The 22,794-nt window shown below is 39.6% G+C and overlaps 1 protein-coding gene across 1 annotated transcript in view; it reads right to left on the bottom strand.

The window, feature by feature from the left end:
- Nucleotides 1-22,794, bottom strand: part of LOC129734611 (ras-related protein Rab-3C-like) — a 156,207-nt gene that overhangs the window by 18,493 nt on the left and 114,920 nt on the right. Inside the window, exon 7 of the mRNA XM_055698243.1 lies at nt 4,024-4,148. Within this exon, the coding sequence (XP_055554218.1) occupies nt 4,024-4,148 (125 nt within the window). The remainder of the gene's footprint in view (nt 1-4,023; nt 4,149-22,794) is intronic.

The raw sequence follows: 22,794 nt of genomic DNA, 5'->3' as shown, positions 1-22,794 counted from the left end.
AGGGATATGATAGAGGTCTTTAAAACCAACAGTGATACAGAACAGGTAAGAGGAAACACTTATTCACTGCTTTTCAGAATATAACAGTTAAGAAACATCAAATAAAACTAGCAAGTGGACAAGCAGAAGCAGATAACTCAAACTGTATATTTAAAAGATGTTGTGGATGGTAAGATTTTATATGATTTCAAAGACAACGTTGGACAAGCCCATGGAAAAAAAATCATGAAAGGCCAATTGAATATAAAAATGCTGCCTGCAAACATAATTTGCTACAGTCTGGGAAAGTATCACTATATGTTTGCCCTTTTAAACCTTTCCCAAGGCACCTACTTCTGGACATTACTGTAGGTAAGGTCTTATGCTGCTTGCAGCTATGATCTGTGGTCATATCACCATTGTTATGCTCTATGTCATTAAAAATAAACTTTAAAAAACGTAAAATGGAAATGAGACAATTTCTGTCTTCATAAACGTGTTAATTTCCCCTCAAGGTCAGATCTGGTTTTATTAATCATACCTTCTCTCTTTTGTGAACTCCCATTAGTGTTATGAGGAGAACTACTCAGAGCTACCACAGGATACTTGACTAGTTTATCCAGACTTTAGCAGGTAATGAGACCTATTGCTGGTTGATCTAAACCACTTGTTTGGGGTTACACTTGAGAAATGAACCAGCACTGAAATGTATATGAATGATTGATTACACCTCCTTAATAAAATTGAAGGCCACATTTTTCAGAGGTCAGCAGCCACAATTTTCCAATAACGATGTTCTCAACAGGACACCATGATTCCCAGATGGCTAAATGCCCAATGTTCTTTTTGAACTTTTGTACATGTATTCATTTTATCAGTGACTTCAAATAAACCAGGGCTAAAAATAAAACCACATTTGAGAACAGTGTTTCACAATGTGTTCTTTGTACAGCACTCACATGTGTTGTACTCAATTGTAATTGTGGTTGTAACCAACATTACAGACCATGGCATTCAAAGGACCTACAGTCTTAAAATGTCTTACTGGACACAAAAATCTATATTGCTGTTTTTAAAAGTTGTCCACAAAAGATGTTATCAGCTCACTGGCAGAGAAAGTAAAAACAGTCCCAAGTGTTTGACACAACCCATGCCCTTCAAACTGGCCAACATGGCTAGAGAACTTACTACAATTCAGGGAAACTCCTGCTTTTCCTGACATCACCTCCCACCGTCTCTGAGCAGATTTAAATGATTGCAGCTGTACAGAAAACTTATAAACATTTATGTGTGTCATGGTTTAACTCCAGCCAGCAACTAAGTACCACATAGCCGCTCACTCACTCCCCCTACTCCCCTTGTGGGATGGGGAAGAGAATCAGGAAAAAGGTAAAACCCATGGGTTGAGATAAGAACAATTAAATAATTGAAATAAAATGAGATATAATAATAACAACAACAATTATAATGAAAAGGAGAGAGAGGGAAAGAGGAATAAAAATCCAAAATGAAAAAAACACAAGTGATGCACAGTACAACTGCTCATCACCCGCTGACTGATGCCCAGCCAGTCCCCAAGCAACGATCTCAAGGCCTCAGCCAACTCCCCCAGTTTATATACTGAGCATGACGTCCCATGGTATAGAATACCTCTTTGGCTGGTTCAGGTCATCTGACCTGGCTGTGTCTCCCAATTTCTTGTGCCCCTCCAGCCTTTTCACTAACAAGGCCTGAGAAACTGAAAAGTCCTTGACTTAGTATAAACATTACCCAGCAACAACTAAAACCATCAGTGTGTTATCAACATTATTCTCATACTAAATCCAAACCACACCATTGTACCAGCTACTGTAAAGAAAATTAACTCTATCCCAGCTGAAACCAGGACACTGTGTGCAATCTGATTACAGTAATTAACATACTGGATCAGAGCCACAATTTATCTAATACAATAATCTGCCTTTGAGATAGCCACAGGATGTATATCTGAGAAAGGAAAAACCCAGAGTAGATAAAGATGGGAATAGAGGATAATCTGCTTCCATAAAGACCAAATTCTAAGACCCAGGAGTTAGAGCTTGCTTTAAAGCCTGAAACATGAGGTTTTATATCTGTCTCATTACTCTTTGTTTGGTTTTTTGCAAGCATTGTTTATTACACCTGAGGATTCTTGACTGTACAACATGCAAATTTCCTTCTTGTCCTTCTGAATTCATGACCTTGGGGTTTGCTTGTCAACTCATTGCATTAATCTTTCTATAGGAAAATAGTTCAAGGAACAGAAATTCAGATTAGTTATGTGACTTAAAAAAAAATCTTCAGACTCTACTTTGCAAATTTACAGAGTGCCAGGTATTTTAGTGCCTGGTCTAAATTTGGGGTAAAAGTATACAGTTACAATTTTTTCATTCATTTCTCCATTGAATACACTTCCCTAGCTTCTATTAAAATGAATAAATATTAGAAATACTCACAGAGGGAAGAACAGATTATATAAAGATATATATAATGTGACAAGTATTTCTGCAAAGAAAAATATCCCCTGTTAAAGCAGATGCAATGGAAACCATTTTGGTTTTGTTGCAAACAGTTTTAAAAACTCAGTTCTTCAGAAATTTTGACAATTTTTTTGGACATAACCTGTTAAAACTTTTCTGTCACCTTTCAAGGACTAATTTTTGGTTATTTTTAATGGATACTTTTGAGGCGTGCTTTTATACAAATGTAATGCTTATTTAGACAGATGCAATAGGAAGATATGTTGTTCTGATGAAATTATTTGCCAGGACAAACAATTGTACAACTAGAAAAATTATTTTTAAATAAATGAAGTCAACGAGCTATGAAAATACATAAATTAAAAGCCACCAGCATGGGATTAGATCCAGCACAGGTGGTGAAATGTCAGCATCTCCTTCTGTTTCTGATGTAGTCATTCTTATAATACCCTTTCCCCTAAACACCTGTATAAGAATAGTGACAAGGAGATCTTAGCTACACACGTTCACCAGAAGCCAGACAGAACCTTTACCACAATCAGTTTTAAAAATAATAATAACAACCCCATGCCCAGTACAGCACAGAAATTGACCTCCAATGATGCCAGGGTTTGATTTGCACACCTGCTGAGCATGCTTTCCAGATATCAACAAATCTGGAGAAAAAACCAGGATGAGTAGTATTACTATTGTGCTCTGGAGCTTTTCCATTACAATTTGGTCAGTATCACCTCAAAAACATTTCATGGTATGAAAGGATATCACTGCTGGGCAGAAACAGAGAAACAGAGATGTTCACAGCGCCATAATTTTCTGTGTGGACATTTGGCTCCTAGAGGGAGACTTGATGAAACAGACATTCATATTATTTACACCTGTGTAAATATGCAGTATGTGAACTGATAGCAGTAGGAGTTGGATATTGGTGTCTTTCTGTTTTGGATTATTGGTATTGGAAATCACAACCCAAATGTTCTCAACTTGCATAAAGGTCTAGTTCACAGAGTAAACTGTTTCTTCAGTCTCTGCTCTCCTCTCCTTCTCCTAGAGTGTTTTTTTTTGTTGATTTGTTGGGTTTTTTTAATTTTTCCCTGTCTAGGACGTATCTGCCTATGTCTATAACTACTTAAACATATTGTACGTATATATACATACTCATGACTAATCTTGCTGCTAATTGAAAAGGCCATAATGTACTTCCTATCTAAGAAGCAGCATAAGGAATGTTGTATCAGATATGTCTTTAGCCTAAGCCAGCCTCTGAGCCAGCACTGGTCTTGTGGACACTTTTAGATGACAGACATGTCACAGCTCTGCATAAGGTCATCCCTGGACACATGTCCATTCTAATGATTTTACAGTTTTAGTGATATCAACAAGGACAGTTCAGACCTCAGCCTGCAGAAACAAAAGGGAAATGGTGTATGACTATTTCTTTACAGTGAGTGTTTCACAAACATTTCATTACAAGTACTGTAGCAATTAATGACGTTACTTTGCACATTCTTACAAGCAATCATAAAGCTTTTGTAATTTCTTTTCTTACCAAGTTGCTCTGCTAGATGTTTGCCTCTCTCAGTGAAGATTACCCGTTCATCCTCCATGTCACATTTGTTACCAACCAAAATAACCTGGGCATTATCCCAGGAGTATGTTTTGATTTGAGTTGACCTTAAAAGAGAGACAGAGAGAGGGAGAAGTCAAAACAAAGCAAATTCCCCTTAAATAAATTTCAAACAGAATTTCAACAAGGTAAAAAAGACAACAGTTATTTTGACATTTAGGGTAACATGATTCTGTTTAATTTTGGATTTCAAATAAACTAGGGATTATCTGTCAGTATTTATTATTATAGGAATAATATCAACACAGGTTTTACTTTTACTTGTTAAAATAATACAGTCTTTTAGCATTTTCCCTTGCTATCAACATTCTTCCTATATTTTTAGAAAGAAGCAATGACACTTTCTCCCACACAATTAAAAAAAGAATTTTCACATTTTAATGCAAATCTTATAACCTAAACCCAGAGCTTTGAAACAAAATTAACAGCTTATTAATTTCTTATATCTCACCTTTTAAAATTATGATTTATCCTAATATTAGGATTTAAATTTATCAGCAAAACTTCAAAGTCATTCTATCTTCCTTCTGTTGTTTCTCTCCAGCACATTCAACTATAGCTCTTTCATCTACCAGGATGATATTTACATTGTACATTAAGCCACTGACAGGGGCCAAGTTTGAACTTTAATTTACCTTCCATTTAAATTATACAAGCTCTGACCTTGACTACAGCTGAATTGGAGCATTTGAGTCTTTGAAACACCATGGGACCTTGAGTGCTGGTAGTGAAACAGCTCACCCTACAAAGCTCTTTTCTGTAATTTGAATGCGATGCAACTAATGAGCAACTTAGGAGCACGCCTGTAGAACCTCTCAGCTGCTGACTGCCACCACTCAACTGATATTCAGACCTGCTCTGTAGGAAGGAAAGATCCATGTCCTGGCTCCAGGCTCAGCTAGGAGTGATGCTGCTGGCTACCACCTTCTAACTACCCTTGAAAGTAACACAGGGTGCAGTAAGCTTACTCTAAGCACTTATATTTTGCCTTGGACTTGTAACTATGCCTGGCTTTAACCTCTGACTCAAGTGCTTGGTAGGATATGAATATCTCTTCTTTCTCCATATGATAATGGAGAGAGAAAGAGAATGTACAGAATCTATATCTCTCTCTACTTGGGCAATACAGGGTGCTTAGGAAAACTGCACTGGTATAGAACTAGCTTGCTTAACTACACATTTAGGAGAAGGTACCCTGGAAGGGAATCTTGTGTATCAGAGCCCTAGATGTCTGTAAGAAAAGATGAAATAGCTTCAAAAATCTGTCACCTAAGTGTTTTGGAAGCTGGTCTGTGTGGGTGTTAAATTCACTAATGACCCCTTCTTATACCACAGCCATTATCTCTACACATTCGGATCCCTGTCTTTAAAATGCTTCATGCACAAAAAAGACCACAATGTAGTCTGACAACCATTTCTAGTGAAAAACAAACAATGGATCAAATCTCCCCACCTGGCTTTGCTTAGTGCAAGACCAGAGGGATGGACATGGGCAAAAACTGCTACAGACTATCTTTGTAGCCCTGGATCCAATGCCAATGCTCACAGGCCCAGCCCTGCCTGGCATGAGTCAAAGCAGCCTGCTGTAGTTTAACCTTTAAGCCATTTGTGATGGGTCTGCAGTGCTAGGCAGAGGAATTTTAAAGGGACAGATCACACTGCCTTTAGGGTTGTTTCACTTCATCAGAATGGTCAAAAAGAAGCTGAAGCAAGCCCCAGGCATTTTGTGCTGTAGATGAGTCTGTCCAGATCTTTCCTTCAAGAAATGGATACTGTGCTATTTTAAATCTGTTTAAAAAATTATATTAATTTGAGTAGGTTATCATAAGGTACTGTGACTAAAGAGGAGGTCAGACTTCTCTTTACATTTATATTTTACTAAAGATATAATTGCTCTAAAAAAAGGGAACCATGCATTTATTTCGGCAGAAATGTACTTTTGGAACCATGCTGAGTTCTGGAATTCATGGTTAAGCAAGATAGGATTATTACTATTTTTTAATCAAAACTATATTTGTCATAATAGCAACTTTGCAAATACTAGTAATTCAAATGTCAGAGGATGTTAGTCAATTTTAAGGACTCTAAAAGAGCTTAGCTTTGAGAAATTATGATTTGAGGGTCAATTGGTTCCCCTTATGTCAGTAGGATATTGAAGATGTTTAAAAAACAAAATATACAGTAAAAAATTAAGTTTCACTGAAGGAATTAATTGCGTATTCTGCAAAGGTGAAATGAAAAAAAAAAGAAAATGATAAATAAGGAGATACAACCTGAAGAAATATCGTCACATCAATATAAAGGGAACTCATTCAGCTTTGTTTTGAAGACTTTTGCTCAAGAGCCTTACCAGAATTTCTTTATTTAAGACTGTAAAACGCTTCATTTTATTGCAGCTAGATGTGATTTTTCATTCTGTGAACTATGAATCTGTGCAGTCAAATACTTCTCATTACCAAAGTCACTTATTTTATTCTTAGACTTTTTTGTCTGATTTTCTCATGTCTCATCTTCTAGTTATAACGAATTTTTTAAGCAAGAGAACTTGTCCTTAATAATGATTCCAAAGGCTTATGTTTTGCAAAAGACTCTGTAGTACAAAAATACAACTGATTGAAAATCAGTCAAATGTATCCCCACCTAATCCCACATCAATAGGAGCTTGGATTATAGCTCATTGCTATTATATTTTCTTTTAGACATACATTTCCACTAATGACTTCTAGAGATTTTGATTCTCACAATTCTCCACAAAAGCCAACACACAGGTCATTTAAAAAAGAGATTTTGCTGTTCCTTACATATATGACCATTCAAATAACCAAGGCATTTGATTAATCCAAAACACATAACATTGTCCTTATAAAGAACTTCAGTCTCAGGAAGACTGAAGACATGAAAAGGCAAAGCAGATATTTGCAGTAAGCTGGATACAGCAATTCTTGTTCAGTCTCACTGCCCTGGTATATGTCAATACCAATACACTCTGTAAATCTTTCACATTCTAGTTGTATGGTAGGCAGGCAATCTGCAACATGGTAGAATTTTTAGAATGCATAGACACCAGAGGGGCAGATTAATGCAGAATTTCAATACTCCATTATTTTCAATGATCAATGCAAGACTCATTCTCCTTGTACATATACCTTGTCAGAAAAGAGCACTTACTGAATGTTAACTAAAGAAAAGCTATTTTCTCATCTTAAAAAGTGCTGCATTTTCCAGTAAAGGTTCAAAGTACTGTAAAGTTACATCAATAAATCTCCGAAAGAGTATTGGACTATTATGAAAGAAGACTGTCAAAGATAACATGTAGGCTTTTTACTTTCTGTGATGGAATGAATTACTATGTGAAAAAATGTTCAAAACGCAGTTTTTCAAACCTACATTCTTTGAAATGAACCCTGAAGAAAAGGCAAAATTAAAAAATTCACACTGGCATATTCTATTGTGTTTGCATGGGAAGGTTTTGTTCTATTGTGTTTGCATGGGAACACTCTGAAACCAGAAGGTCTTCCTGATCAGCTGGTGAAACGTTAAGATAGCTTTTGTCTGTATTGGCTGTGGAACTGTGAATAAAATGCATTAGCTAGTGTGTTCTTTTAATGTCACATTTTCTCAGGAAGATAAGAGGGTGCAGAATGTTCTTCCCTTTGCATATGGCTCTCCTTTATGTTTTTTTTTTCTTCCTTATTTTTGGAAAGCAGGCATAAACAAATGTTAACAAGCATTGATGAAGGAGCTTCTTCAGAGCCAGTAAAAGTGTGAGACAGAGAGGAGACAAAGTCAGTAATTCAGGCTGCTTATGTGTTTCACGGAGATTACCTAAACTGCTCTGTGTGCACTATAGCTCACCAGGTGAGCAACAGCACCATGCCAGTGTCCTGACTGGCTCTTGCTGCTCTAGTGCTCTGCCAGGGCTGCTGGGAGCTTGCAAGCTTTCTTTGAGTCAATAATAGAGGGAAGAAGCTAGATAAGGAAAAGAGACAGTGTAAGGACAGCAAAGGGAAAAATGAATGAAAGACAAAAAAGGGATTTAAATGAAAATATCCGCATGCATCTTCCACACACTGTTCATATGATCAGTCAGCACATGGATATTTTGTATTTTTTCAGTTTCATCTCTGTTCTGCCTCACCTACCCACTTGCCTCTCAGGCTTTGTCATATCTTTGCAGTAATATGCTCTGTCTGGTCTCATCCACATGTGAAGTACAGATCATCACAGGTGATGGGAACATGGTGTTCTTTTAGCTCTGCTTCCCTCAGCATCACCAGGGAGTTGCCTCACTTCAGGCTCACACACATGGAGAATCTTTCCTCTAAGTTAATAACACAGTGGAAAAAAACATTCAGAAAGTATTAAAAAGCTGCATTGGGTTTGCATGGAAAGGTTTTGGTAGCGGGGGGGGGGGGGGGCTGCAGAGGTGGCTTCTGTGAGAACATGCCAGAAGCTTCCTCCATGTCCGATAGAGCCAGCGCCAGCCAGCTCCAAGACGGACCTGCTGCTGGCCAAGGCCGAGCCAATCAGTGACAGTGGTAGCGCCTCTGTGATAATATATTTAAGAAGGGGAAAAAACCTGCTGTGAAACACCAGCAACAGTCAGAAGAGGCTAGTGAGACGATGTGAGAGCAACAACTCGGCAGACACCAAGGTCAGTGAAGAAGGAGGGGGAGGAGGTGCTCCAGGTGCCAGAGCAGACATTCCCCTGCAGCCCACAGTGGAGACCGTGGTGAGGCAGGCTGTCCCCTAAGCCCATGGAGGTCATTGGTGGAGCACATATCCACCTGCAGCCCATGGAGGGCCCCACGCCAGAGCAGGTGGATGCGCCCAAAGGAGGCTGTGACCCCATTGAGAGCTCATGCTGGAGCAAGCTCCAGGCAGGACCTATGGACCTGTGGAGAGAATGGAGCCCACACTGGAGCAGATTTGCTGGCAGGACTTGTGACCCCGTGGGGGACCTAGACTGGAGCATGCTGTCTGTTCCTGAAGGACTGCACCCCATGGAAAGGACCCACGCTGGAGCAGTGTGTGAAGAACTGCAGCCCGTGGGAAGGACTCATGTTGGAGAAGTCCATGGAGAACTGTCTCCCATGAGAGGGACCCTACGCTGGAGCAGGGGAAGAGTGTGAGGAGGAATGAGAGGCAGAAACAACGTGTGATGAACTGACCGCAGCCCCCATTCCCCATCCCCCTGCACCATTCGGGGGGAGGAGGTAGAGAAAATCTGGAGTGAAGTTGAGCCCGGGAAGAAGGGAGGGGTGGGGGGAAGGTGGTTTTTCTTCTGATGTGAATGGTAATAAACTAATTTCCCCAAGTCAAGTCTGTTTTGCCTGTGATGGTAATTGCTGAGTGATTCCCTGTCCTTATCTCAACCCACAAGCCTTTCACCATATTTTCTCTCCCCTGTCCAGCTGAGTAGGGGAGTGATAGAGCAGCTTTGACGGGCACCTGGCATCCAGTCAAGGTCAACCCACCACAAAAGCATATATCTGAGGCTGTCGTACACGGGCATTTTAGAACCTTAGGGTGTCTAAGCACTATTAGTAAAAAATTTGCAAGATGAGTCAGGAGGAGAAGCAAGGTCATTGGGAAAAAAGGTCTGCATGATATTCCATAACAAAATGGAAATCAGACAGAATTCAGGAGGTTTTGCATCATTCCATTTTTTCTGAACTATTTATTGCGTATCCATAGAAGAGCAACAAAGCTGGTGAAGGGTCTAGAGCGCAAGTCTTATGAGGAGCGGCTGAGGGAACTGGGGTTGTTTAGCCTGGAGAGGAGGAGGCTGAGGGGAGACTTTGTCACTCTCTACAGCTACCTGAAAGGAGGTTATATCAAGGTGGGTGTTGGTCTCTTTTACCAAATAGCAAGTGATATTATGAGAGGACATGGCCTCAAGTTGCACCAGGGAAGGTTTAGGTTGGATATTAGGAAATATTTCTTAACTGAAGGAGCTATCAAGCATTGGAACAGGCTGCCCAGGGACATGATTGAGTCACTGTCCCTGAAGGTATTTAAAAGATGTGTAGAGGTGGCGCTTAGGGACATGGTTTAGTGGCGGACTTGGCGGTGTTAAGTTTACAGTTGGACTCAATGATCTTAAAGGTCATTTCCAACCTAAATGATTCTATGATTCCAGATACATTCTGCTAGGAAAAATTCTCCTTATCTCTTTGAAACTCTTCCACAGACAGAGTTTCTGTTAAACAAACAAAAAAATAGAAACACCACCACTCTAATTTATTGGGATCTTTTGCATAAGGTAACATTCACATGGTGTTGTGAATGAGTTGTTTAGGTTGCTTAAAGTATCACCATCAAAGGTATTAGCAAAATAGTTCTAATATGAATTTGTAGAAGTGCGACCTAGCAAAGTTCAATTGCAAGGTTCATTCTATTACTTACTACATGGATGAAACATACAAAGGAAAATCAAGTTAGAATTGAGCTAGAATGATTTGCACAGAGACTGAAGACACAAAAGGGTAAGGCAGACCCTCCTGTTGAGTCACAAGTTTCAGAGTAAATCCCCTTGCTTTCTAAACTCCTGATGGAGCTTAGGTGCAGCTATGTCCAATCTTAGTCTCAGACTTAGTCAACAGTATATCAGTTAGGATCGCCTAAAGAACCATTGTCCAAAATATCAGCAAAAGGTGATCTTAATATGATGTTATAAAAGTACCCATTCACCACCGATAGAATTTTTACATGGCTTTTGATCTAGCAGCAGTCTAAGGTTTATTCACAGTTTTAAGGTGGATCACAAGATTTTAGCAGCGCTTAATCATTGACTAATTTAACATTTACAACCTCTGTCAATAGGATTTACTACAATCACAACAACTTAATTACAGATCCAAGACAGCAACATTCATACTATACTTGCTATGGGGTATCTAAATCAACTTACACATGCACGCACACAGATATACACACACATATAGAGATATATATATGTATAAATGTATAAAGATATATGTATATAAATGTATAAAGGTGTACCTGTTAAAATTTCCCCTTGAGTTCAGTGAAATACTCACTTCAAATGTCTTGGCATTTCTCAATGGGCAAGGGTTGAGTCTCAAGGAGTGGAGGGATTCGGCCCAGGCCCCATCGTCAGCTTTTGGTGACAGTCCTCTGCACTTTGCAAATTTGAGAGTTTATGAGCTCTGAGAGGTGTCCGCTAAGAGGGCAATGCTGGTTGCAGCCTGCTGCAGTCCACGAGAGCCCAAAGGGCCTCACTTAGGACCACTGTTTATAGAGTTGCAAGATGATTGGCTTTAGTGATCAGTAAATTTCCATCCTGGACACAATCTGGGTCCATAATTACTGGAATTTTCAAAATTCCAGTAACAATGGTACTGTTCCACTCAGGCTACGATTCAGGTAAGGAACATTTCAAGACTGTCAGGGGATGACTGATTATTCCCACTCTCATTCCCTACCTTGGCCAGGCAACAGGAATTCCTGGTATGGTCAGTACTGCTCCCTACCTTAGACATACAAGAGTCCCTGGTGTGGTCAAGGCATGCTTAACCACCCAACTCATTACACAAAGACCAAGGCCTAATGGGAATTCCTGAGATCATAGAGCAGCCCAGAGGAGGGGGATGGGGAAATGCACCACCTCACCATATGTGGGAAATTGAATCCCTTGGACAGGACAGTCATTTGCTGTCTGGATGGCAACAGGAGCCTCTGTTGAAAGGATCCTTGCAAATGTCTTACCTGTGTGCAGTTGAATCCATTCTACAGTAGGAACTGCTTGGGAGGAGCCTGCTGGCATGGCCATGTTTTCTACTCAGGATGTTTATTAGCACATTTAAGCAGATAAATAGTGTCTATCAGCTGGCCTGTGCACAGCAGAGACTGCTTGGGGAATCTCCAGGACTGTCCAAAATTCCTATTTGTACAGTTCCTGTAAAGAATAAGGCAAATACTTTGTTGTGGAGGCAGCTGAGAGTTCAGTCACCTTCTCACAGGTCAGTGCATTGTCTCAAATCAGTGCATTGTCTCATCTACGCAGAATCTAGCTGGGGAGGTCCTGGATCTTCCAGGGAATTAATGAATAAGTTAATGAAATGTGTATACAGGCATAGACTGATGCCCAGCTATGCCACTACTGTGACAATTTCCTTCTTATAACAGAATCGTAACTGAAATTCCATAAATTTGACTACAGCTGTACTTTTTATTTTTTATTTTATTTGAATAAATATATTTGTGCTTGAACACTCTGTAAGTCCCTATTTTACTTGGAAAATGGGTGCCTCTTAGTTTTTCACAGTGTTCTTATGCAGAACATCCTCACCGTGGTAGTGGACCTGTTTTATTGATCCTGTCCATGTTACAGTATTTCTTGACATCAGTCTCCTCTCTTCTTTGTGACTCTTTTCCTTTCACTTTCTGCTTTTCTCTGTCCAGATCTCTTACCTACCTGTCATATCTGCCATTTCATGATCATCTCATGTGTCAGTTATTCCATTTTCTTATCTGTAAAAACTGCTCCCCTCAGAAATGTCCTTAAGTTTCATTCTTCTTTCTGTAATCTTCTCCAAAGCTTTGGTGTTCCAGTTCTCAGGCATCCCCTCACTGTCCCTCAACCCTTCTGCCCTTTGGTCCTGCTTGTTCCTTTTTTGGGACAACAGCTTTCCTTCTGCTTCCTGTGGAGCAGACACTAACAGTTGTGGAAGGATCTGACTGTGTTGCTGTGCTACAGGGTTGCAGCTGGGTTTCAATACAGAGCACTGAAAATGTGGAGGATCTTCCTTCCCCCAAGCACTCCCTAAGAGATCTGAACAGTCTTCTGCATGGAGCACTGCATATCATGCCAAGCTAAATATAATTATCTTCTGTAAGTCTAGGCTAGTACACAAACATGCAAAAGCTACATGGTAAGCAGTTATAGGACTAAATGTGCACAGTACATCTTGTTTAGATGGCATATTGACTATATAGTACTAATGTTATCAAAGTAGTTGCATTTAAATTTCAAGTGGCCTTTGGGAACAGAAGATTAGCCCATTCACTAGAAAACATACATAACATTAAAAAAAAAAAAAAGGCAAAAAAGCACTTTTTTTTCCCCTTCTGCCAAGAGTTTCAAGTGACTGACATTTTCTTACTGGAATTTTCCTCATAATTAAATGCAGTGGTAGTTGCACATTGCTATTCAGAGTTAATCAGAAAGAATCAAAATAGTTCTGCAAAGTTTAAGCCACTTCTGTAAAATTACCAGTGGCTTAGATGTTTTATAAACTGTTTTAATACTGAACCTTTAGGCAGTGGAAAAACAGAAGTAGGAGAAAGTTTTAAATTACCAATGAACCCTCAGGTGACCGAGCAATGTGGTAACTGTGGGAAAAAGATGGAGCATGGCAGAAAAGGCTTAGAAAACAAACAAATGAAAAAGACAAAGGAATTGCAAAGGAAGTAAGAACATAAGAAAACCCAGCACTGGCATAAGCCTGCTGGACTGTAGACCAGCAAGCTGGAAACCTGGCCCAGATGGAGGAGGCAGACATGGGAGATAAGATGTGGGACAAATGAGGGCAGAGAAGAGAGCTTAGGAAAGCTGGCTCTTCTCCATAAAGGCTTCCAGTGTCCCTTCTGGGTTAAGGACAGTTCTAAGTTTTGCCTTTGGGGTAGTCATTCGGAATGGATAGATAAAAAGTCCTTCTATATAAATTAATTAAGGAAGAAAAATATGTGAATTTGTGTATTTGTTTATTAGTTTGAGTTGAGGGGTTGGGGGCCCCTTTGTTCTCACAGATTTACCTCTATCTTAAATAGATGACAAATTGCAGAAATCTTTCCTTGTCTTGCTTGGGTTTTTTCCTGGTTATTTCCAAACACAGTTGTCTATTTTGGCACCAGGTTAATTTCACAATGGAAGTGACTGTTTCCAGCTGAATAATGCTCTGAGGAATGTAATAGTTAGAGATGGAGCAGTAGATTATTCCTTCATAATGGCTGGATATATAGGGCATTTCTAAAATAGCGCTCTCAAACTGGTGCCAATTTTTAGATGAAACTGTTTTAAAGTAGAATTTGTTTAAGGGAATGTATTTGGATGAGTGAGTCCTCATTTCATCTGGCTTGGTATAAAGTAAATAACATTAATGTAGTTACTCCGTGTTACAATTTTAACTGCTCTTGCAATATCACTCTTTTATATGCGTGCTCTCACATATTTCCTTTCTGTGTATCTCTCCACTCTTCCTTGCCCAAGAGAAGTTTGTATATTTATTGGAGATGTTGGAATATGCATCAAACATAAATGTGGTGTTTATTTTCTTAGGTTTTGAATTTTTTGAAACAAGTGCCAAGGACAACATTAATGTCAAGCAGACATTTGAGCAACTCGTGGATATCATCTGTGACAAAATGTCAGAAAGTCTGGAGATGGATCCCACCATTGCTGTCAGCAAGCAGAACACATGGCTAAAGGACACTCCTCCCCCACAGCAGCCCAACTGTGGCTGTTAATGCAACTATCAACAAAGGCAACTCAGTGCTGCCAAGAGAGTATTTATGAATACTCTATATGCCTTTATTTATACTATTATTTAATTGGGAGAAAAGTATTTTATTTTACATCAGCAGCTGGTTGAGCATGTATATGGAGATAGAGATGTTAGTTTGAAAGGACAATCCTTTTTTTAGCATCTGGCTTTTGTATGTAGGATGGCTATTAGTTTCTCTTTTCTTTTTACTGTTTTACATTACACTTACATCAGCTGGTGTCATATCTTCAGACCACATTTGTCTAGAATTGGATTTTGCTTCATGGGTTTCAAATTATATAGTTGAATCCTTAAGGTAGTGGCCAAGGTGATTTAGAATAAGCTTCCTGACGGCACTTATATTTTCTCCTGATAGAGCAGCTTTGGTGGGCACCTGGCATTCAGCCAGGGTCAAACAACCACATTATGTCTATACAGATATAAATATTGCTAGTGGAATAGTCTCTTTATATTCTCACCCACAGACAGAAAAGATGGCAAAAAAATATATTAGATAAGTATATGCCCACATAGTAAATACATCAGGAATACGAACTTTTAGAGACAGTCTCAATGCACACACTACTGTTTGGACCCAGAGCTCTCCAAAGATGCTTACAGTCTCTAGAGGGGCTGGTTTCTATGAGTTTTTAAAATTAATTATGTAGTAAGTGACATGCACTGACAGCAGAGAAACACCTTAATTAAAATGCTCGGGGGGGGGGGAGGGGCAGGTATGATGTTTATTCCAGCAATTTCAGGGAACACGTACTTCTGATGTTCTGGTTTCAGGAAGGAGTTGTCCTGGTTTCAGCTGGGATGTAGTTAACTTTCTTCTTAAGAGCTAGTACAGTGCTGTGTTTTGGATTTGGTGTGAGAACAATGTTGATAGGACACTGATGTTTTTGGTTGCTGCTAGGTAATGTTTATACTAAGTCAAAGACTTTTCAGCTCCTCAGGCCTTGCTTGGGAGAAGGCTGGAGGGGCATGGGAAAGTGGGAGGGGACACAGCCAGGTCAGCTGACCTGAACCAGCCAAAGAGGTATTCCATACCATGGGACGTCACGCTTGGTATATAAACTTGGGGGGTTAGACGGGGCCTGTGGATTGTTGCTCGGGGACTGGCTGGGCATCGGTCAGCAGGTGGTGAGCAGTTGTACTTTGCAACTGGAGTGCATCATCTTACCAGGAAAAAAAATTAAACAAAATTAAAAAACTGAGCTGAAATAAACAAACCCCCTACAAACCCCTCCACACACCCCTTTTTTTTTTTTTTTAAAGTTACTGTTATATTGAGTTCATTGACTGGTTGATCCTAAAAACTCTCATCTCTGTTTCCAGCATGATGCCTCCAAAGCCCTTTAGCTGAACTATCAGGGGCTGCAAGGTAGTGATGGGACCTGCAGTGAAGTCCAGGGTATGTTCTAAAACATTCTCAGTTTATTGAAGTATTTGGTGAGGGGAAGTGTCAGAGAAGCAGCTATGAGTGTGGAGGTGTGTCTAAAAGCCTTCAGTGACCCAAGCTGAATTTCCTGCCTTTATTTGCAGGTGACAGTGCCGAACACTGGACTACCTCTGAGCAGAAAGGCTGGCTTTCCAGCATTTTCAGGAGACAGTTTTCCTTCTGTAATTGAGGCAATGGAGGGTATCTTCCCCCCCTTCTCCCAGTCCCATTCTTATGATGTGGGAAAGGTATGGCACAGCCCCCTCCAACCCACAACAGACTGGGATGGTAAAAGGAAGATCTGCCATTCCCATCTTTTCAGGGGACTGGATCATGTCAGGAGCCCTCATTGTCTGGGAGGAGCTCTGGCACTCTCCCTGTCCAAGCCGGGGTCAGTCTGAGGTCTCCCTCATATTACCAAGTATCTTTTACACGTCAGTGTGTACCATATGCTCTATTCCTTTCCCCATGCATTCCTTTAGGTCTCCTAAGCACTTATTATTCCCAGCAACCCTAATATGTGCCTTAAGAATGCCACTGTATCTTGAAGTTTTCTCATGTCCTCTCTCTATCCCACTCACCTTGGGGATATGATAGAGATGGATTGTTCTATACAGAATCATAGAATCATAGAATGGTTTGGGTTGGAAGGGACCTTTAAAGGTCACCTAGACCAACCCCCCTGCAATAAGCAGGGGCATCTTCATTAGATCAGGTTGCTCAAAGCCCCGTCCAACCTGACCTTGAATGTTTCCAGGGATGGGGCATCTACCACCTCTCTGGGCAACCTGTTCCAGTGTTTCACCACCCTGTTCCTTATATCTAGTTTGAATCTGCCCTCTTTTAGTTTAAAACCATTATCCCTTATCCTATCACTACAGGGACTATTAAGAAGTCTGTCCCCAAGCACAATAATTGATTGCAACTCTCAATCTTCATGGACCTTTGGAAGCTAACTCTGTAGCAGCTGCTCTGCACTTGGCACTCAGACCCTGCTGTAGGGAGGGAAGGGAGACAGGTATCCTCAGGCTTTCCATCTGTTCTCCAGAATAATCCGATGTTAGTGGGAGACAAGCCATACAACGATATATAAACCTACCAACCAAAAACCCCAACTCAGCTTTATGATTGGGATTTTGAAAACAGTCTTAGAGGTTAAATATTTGAAGAACTCTGAGACAAAACAAAAGAGAAGAGTCCTGGCTACAGAAGACTCCTGGCTTTTCAGGCTTCTGAGTGCTTATTTGAATACTAGACTTTTTATGGCCATGATTATTGGCATAGTAGGAATATAATAGCAGTAATTAGTTATAACATCAGTAAAAATAAGATCTTAACATTTGCCATATTTTATTTGAACTATTGAGCAGCTCGAAAAAGACACAGCCCCAAGAAATAGAACAATTTTTGGGAAATAGCTCAGGATCTTTCCTCCTTCAGGTACCAATGACTGTCATGGTTTAACCCCAGATAGCAACTAAGCACCACACAGCCACTCGCTCACTCCCCCCACAATGGGGGAGAGAATTAGAAAAGTAAAAGTAAGAAAACTCATGGGTTAAGATAAAGACTGTTTCATAGCTAAAGCAAAAGCCGTGCATGCAAGCAAAGCAAAACAAGGAATTTATTCACCGCTTCCCATCAGCAGGCAGGTGTTCAGCTGTCTCCAGGAAAGCAGGGCTCCATCATGCATAATGGTTACTTGGGAAGACAACCACCATAACTCCAAACATGTGTCTCCCTCCCTTCCTTCTTCTTTCCCTAGCATTATATTGCTGAATGAGAAAATTAGCCAGTACTTAATCTCTCTGCTGACTCATGGATGGTGTCAAATGCCCTGTGGGGGTGGCTACAGCAATGGAAGCAGAACAAGTGGCAGTGCAGAGGTAAACCCATCTGGGCTGCTGAATTATGGCAAGATATTGTTGCTCGGGTGGAGAACCTGGTTGTAAAAGTACATCACATAGATGCTCACGTACCCAAGAGTCGTCCCAATGAAGAATATTGAAACAATGAGCAGGTGGACCAGGCTGCTAAGATTGAAGTGGCTCAGGTGGATCTGGACTAGAACATAAGGGTGAGCTATTTGTAGCTCAATAGGCCCATGATGCATCAGGACATTTAGGAAGGGATGTAACACACAAATGGGCTCATGATTGAGGAGTGGACTTGACTATTGATGCCACTGCACAGGTTATCCACGAATATAAAACGTGCACCATAATCAAACAAACCAAGTGGCTAAAGCCTCTTTGGTATAGAGGACAATGGCTGAAATATTGATCTGGGGAAGCCTGGCAGATTGATTATATCACATTACCGCAAACCTGGCATGGCAAGCATTATTAGTCTGAGCCATCCTCAGGCAAGGCAAGGCAAGGTGAGAGGAGGACATGGACACATCTTACATGAGCTTGGGCATATCCTGAATCATGCAGCATGGCTACAAGTGCAAATATTCTCCCAGCTTTGTTCTGGGATGCTGGCTGCAAAATGGTCATCTCCTGTGCATGTTATAACAAGGAAAAATGACCCCAGGATGCCCCTTGCTACAGCCATGCTTTGCTTGTACTCCACTGCAATGGATTCCAGACTCTCCCTGCCTCTTTATGACCATATAGACTCTAATCAGTGGTGACAATACATTATTAGCATATATCTTTTTAAAGAAATTGAGTGATAGATAAATAGTTCTTTATTTAAATAAGATTAATTAGTTGCTTTTCATTTTGCATCAAGAGACTAGGAAGAAGAGTAATAGCAAAATCAAAGAGGGAGAATCTCTCCTTTGGATTTGTGAGACAACTAAACACCCAGGCCTCCAACATGTCTGATCTTCTGTATGGGATGGGGAGGATGGGGGAAGCAGCTGCCAGAGTAACATTGTTCATTAGACTGCCAGTCATGTTATAAGGAAAAGGCTCATATAGAGTACAACAGCAGAATCAGTCAGTAGATTAAAAACTCCTAGGATCTTTGTATTGACACTCAGACATTGTCATAGAGTTCAAAATTAGTCAGATTAATTTTTAAAGTGTTCACATCAAATATTTGGAGGTTTTCAAGATCAGACTGGATAAAGCCCTGATCAAATTGCTCGGACCTCTTAGTTGACACTGTTTTGAGCAGGAGGTTGGGCTGGATGACCTGCTGATGTCCCATCGAACCCAATTTATCCTATGTGTTGAAGTTCAAGTAGATAGTAGATCTTTTCTGAACAATCAGGGTTACCTACTGTTGGAAAAGTAGGCTTTGATTTTCCATCACAGGTTGGCTTTTTGAGCCACATGTTTCACATGAAATTGAATTTTCTGTTATAGAGTTTGGTCAGATTTAGATCAGAAGCATCATGATCTCAGTACCTCTCTCAACTGGAACCTGGCTATTGTAGAGAAAATGAAACACAGAAAGGCTTTTGGGAAGTAACTTATTAACCCTTACCCAAACATTCTAAAAATTTAGTTTGAATTCTGGGGAAACTAGCAGGATTGGAATTTTCATTCTATTAAAAATTATGCCTTGGCCTGTTTCATAGGGTGGGATTTCCAAAAGCAGCCTGTGTCAGTCTAGTTCAGTTCCTATTGACTTATGTGACAGAACTGCAATTTTCTTAAATGCAAGTAGAGACTAATACTAAGAACTTTTGGAAATCCCATCCCAACCTGATCAAGGGCCAAAATTTAAACAATCAATGGCTCGTTCTTTACACATAGTCACTGATTATGAGTTGTTGGAAGAGACAAAGCAGGATTTGGTTAGATCCTTCATCTATCCGCTGTTGTAGCACAGTTCCAGCAAAATAAAGTAGAAGGTTAAAAAGAGATATATTTTAGTGATGGAAGAGGGCTGGATCATTAAATTGGAACTTGAGACAGGAGATCCAAAACTATTTCCAGCCACATCACAATTGTTGGTGCACACACTGCACTAATTTGTTGCCACTCTCAGCACAGAAATAGGACTGAATGTCATGGAACCTTATTGATTTAGCCACAGATAACCTCTTCAGATGAGATTTAAGCCACTTGGTGAGATACAGCAGTTGATACACGGAACACATTAAATTTATGAGAGATTAGATGCCTGTGGACAGGGGGTCCTGAGCTCCAATAGTGCCAGCTGAACTAATACTATAAAACCCATTTTCCAAGTTATGATCTAGACTAAAGCTTTTAGCAGCAGGCTAATCCTGTGCATGGGTAATGCACCAGTCTTATCGTGCTCTGACAATGTCTTGCTTGCTGTATGATCAAACTAGTGCTCACAAAATGCCTTGGGAGCACGAAAAAGTATGGGATGTGACTGGCTCCTGTGGTGCCTCCTGGCACTGACCCACCAAATGGCTAGCAAGCCCTGCTGAGCTGAACCTTCAAATGCATGTTTTCAATTTTGATAAGAGTTCATCTTCACAAGCGTTTTGATCCTTATAGTGCAACTAACTTATTACTGATTTTGTTGTTGTTGTGTTTATTTAGATCTGTTTGACTGGTGTTTGAAATAGATGAGCTAGCCTGATTTTCTGTCAAAATACTCTTTCTCTCTGAACAGCAGTGTATGTGAATGATACCTGGAACTGTTTGTTCCTTTGTCCTAGAGAAACTACATCTATGTGGCCTTTCCGGAGCATCAGTATGAAAGATTTTCTTTCCAGTTTGCTCAGCTCTGTATATTCAGCTGTCCCACATGCACCTTCTTTATTTTAGGAATAAAGTGCTACTTCAGGGTGCACAAAATCTGCTGGAGTTTGATCCTAACTTTGAGAATGCTTTGAATTTAATTGTCATTTTTAGGAAAAAAAAATAGTGGTACAAATTCTACATATGTTGATGATACCTTTGTTACTTCAATAGCAGACAAACGATGTTGATTTACATTCCAAAAGAAACACACACCCCCAAAAAAAATCTTCCCCTCAACTTCACTTTTCTATATTTGTGAGAGGCAAGTTTTATTACATTTTTAAGGGCATCAACTGAATTACTGTTCTGCTGACTGACTGTTAGGACAGATTCCTTCATGGCCTGTTTCCTATAGACAGACACACAGTGTATGTACCTAGTTCCTCTTTATGATGACAGATTCAGCAGCGTGAGACCATGAGTATGCAAATCCTCAGAGATAAACCCTCAGGGGGTGTAAAGCAACAGATCTTCACTTATGCCAACAGGGGAGTGAGTTGTGTTGTTTTACACCATTTTATCCATATGCATAGTCTCTTCAGTACATGCTGACTCCAGATTCTCCATGGTTCATCATTTGTCAAGTCTCATTTAAAGAGGCAACTCAGTTCAATTATTTCAATGATTTTTACCAGTTTTCTTTATTGAGGAGGGGTAAATGTAGTTAATCTTTGCAATTGAAGCTGTTTTGTTTTGTTTTTTTTAAATTTATTTATCCATGGATGTTCATTGAAGCAGAAATTGTAACTACACATGTATAGTATACACATATACACAGCAGTACATCTTTGACACTCATTCAGTTCCCACTGCTACTTGTTCATTTTCAGTGCAGCCTTCCCTAAATGCTACAGTGGAATTTATCTGTAATTTCTCATTAGCACCAGAAATCAACTTTGTTACATTTGCAGACCATAGGTTTATTATCCATGATTAAAACAGGTGTAGATGGTTTGTCATTTATAGAATAAAGTACCTGGTATTTGATTTGGGGAGGAAGCATAAGTCCTAATCTTCCAGTAACTTCAGGATCATGCATAACATGCAGAAATGAAAACTAGGGATTGCTTATCACTTCTGGTGATAAATTTCCTCAAGTAATTCTGACATGTACACACAACTAGTGTTAAATGAAATGTTTGTGCTGTAACTCCTGTTTAATTTTTTGTCAGTAATGTCAGATGTGTTGTGGCTCAGTTGGACTGTCAGAATGTGTAACCTATATATTAGTGTTCATGGAACGGAAATGTCTGAAATGTTGCATGAAAATATGTTATAAAAATAGATATGTTTTCTATTTTTTAATACCTCAAAACTGAGGAATCATGGGCCAATAAGTGCAATATTTAATGACTTAGTGTATATAAACTTGTGTGAAAGGAAGTGTCCTGTATGTGTGATAAACTGTTGATGAAGCCTGTGTGGCTTAAGATTTCCAGTAGCTGAATGTGTCTTGTAGTAAAATTTATATAGTAAATGCTTTACCAGTGTAGTGTAAAAATACTCAATTCTTAAGTCATTCTAGCTATTTTTTATATATTAGATGATAGTAAAAGATATTTGTATGTTTACTGCAAGTGCATGTCAATTTTACTTTTAGATTTGTGTCCTTTTTGAAAATGATCATGTTACACCAACGCTGGTAGGACAGTGCTTTCAGTCAGAAGATGCTTATAACTATTTTTAAAATATCTGCCTATATTTTTAAAGCATATTCTCTAGAAGCATTAAAAGAACCTCCTAGAGCTCAGCAGTTAGAGTTATTTATTCTTAAAGAATCAGTTACATGCTCTGTCTGCCTGTATTGCATAATATCATGTGGGTATGTTTTCTTTAATCTGATAGAGTTAACTCATAATACTTATCTTAAATATTAAATATTAAATATTAAATACTCTTGCAGATGACTTGGCAAACTTCAGTTGGTGCACTGAGTTAACATTTTTGGGAACAGCTTGAAGGTCACAGTAAAAATGGTCCAGTACAGTGGATGGTGACCTTAATTAGTTACTTCTGCCAATTAAGTTTCTTAACTTTTCTAGATCCTAAAGATGGAAGATAC

Source organism: Falco cherrug, chromosome W (assembly GCF_023634085.1).
Source record: "Falco cherrug isolate bFalChe1 chromosome W, bFalChe1.pri, whole genome shotgun sequence".
In the NCBI taxonomy this organism is placed as follows: Eukaryota; Metazoa; Chordata; class Aves; order Falconiformes; family Falconidae; genus Falco; species Falco cherrug.
The sequence above is the reverse complement of the archived record's forward strand: the minus strand, read 5'-3'. Positions and strand labels throughout refer to the sequence as shown.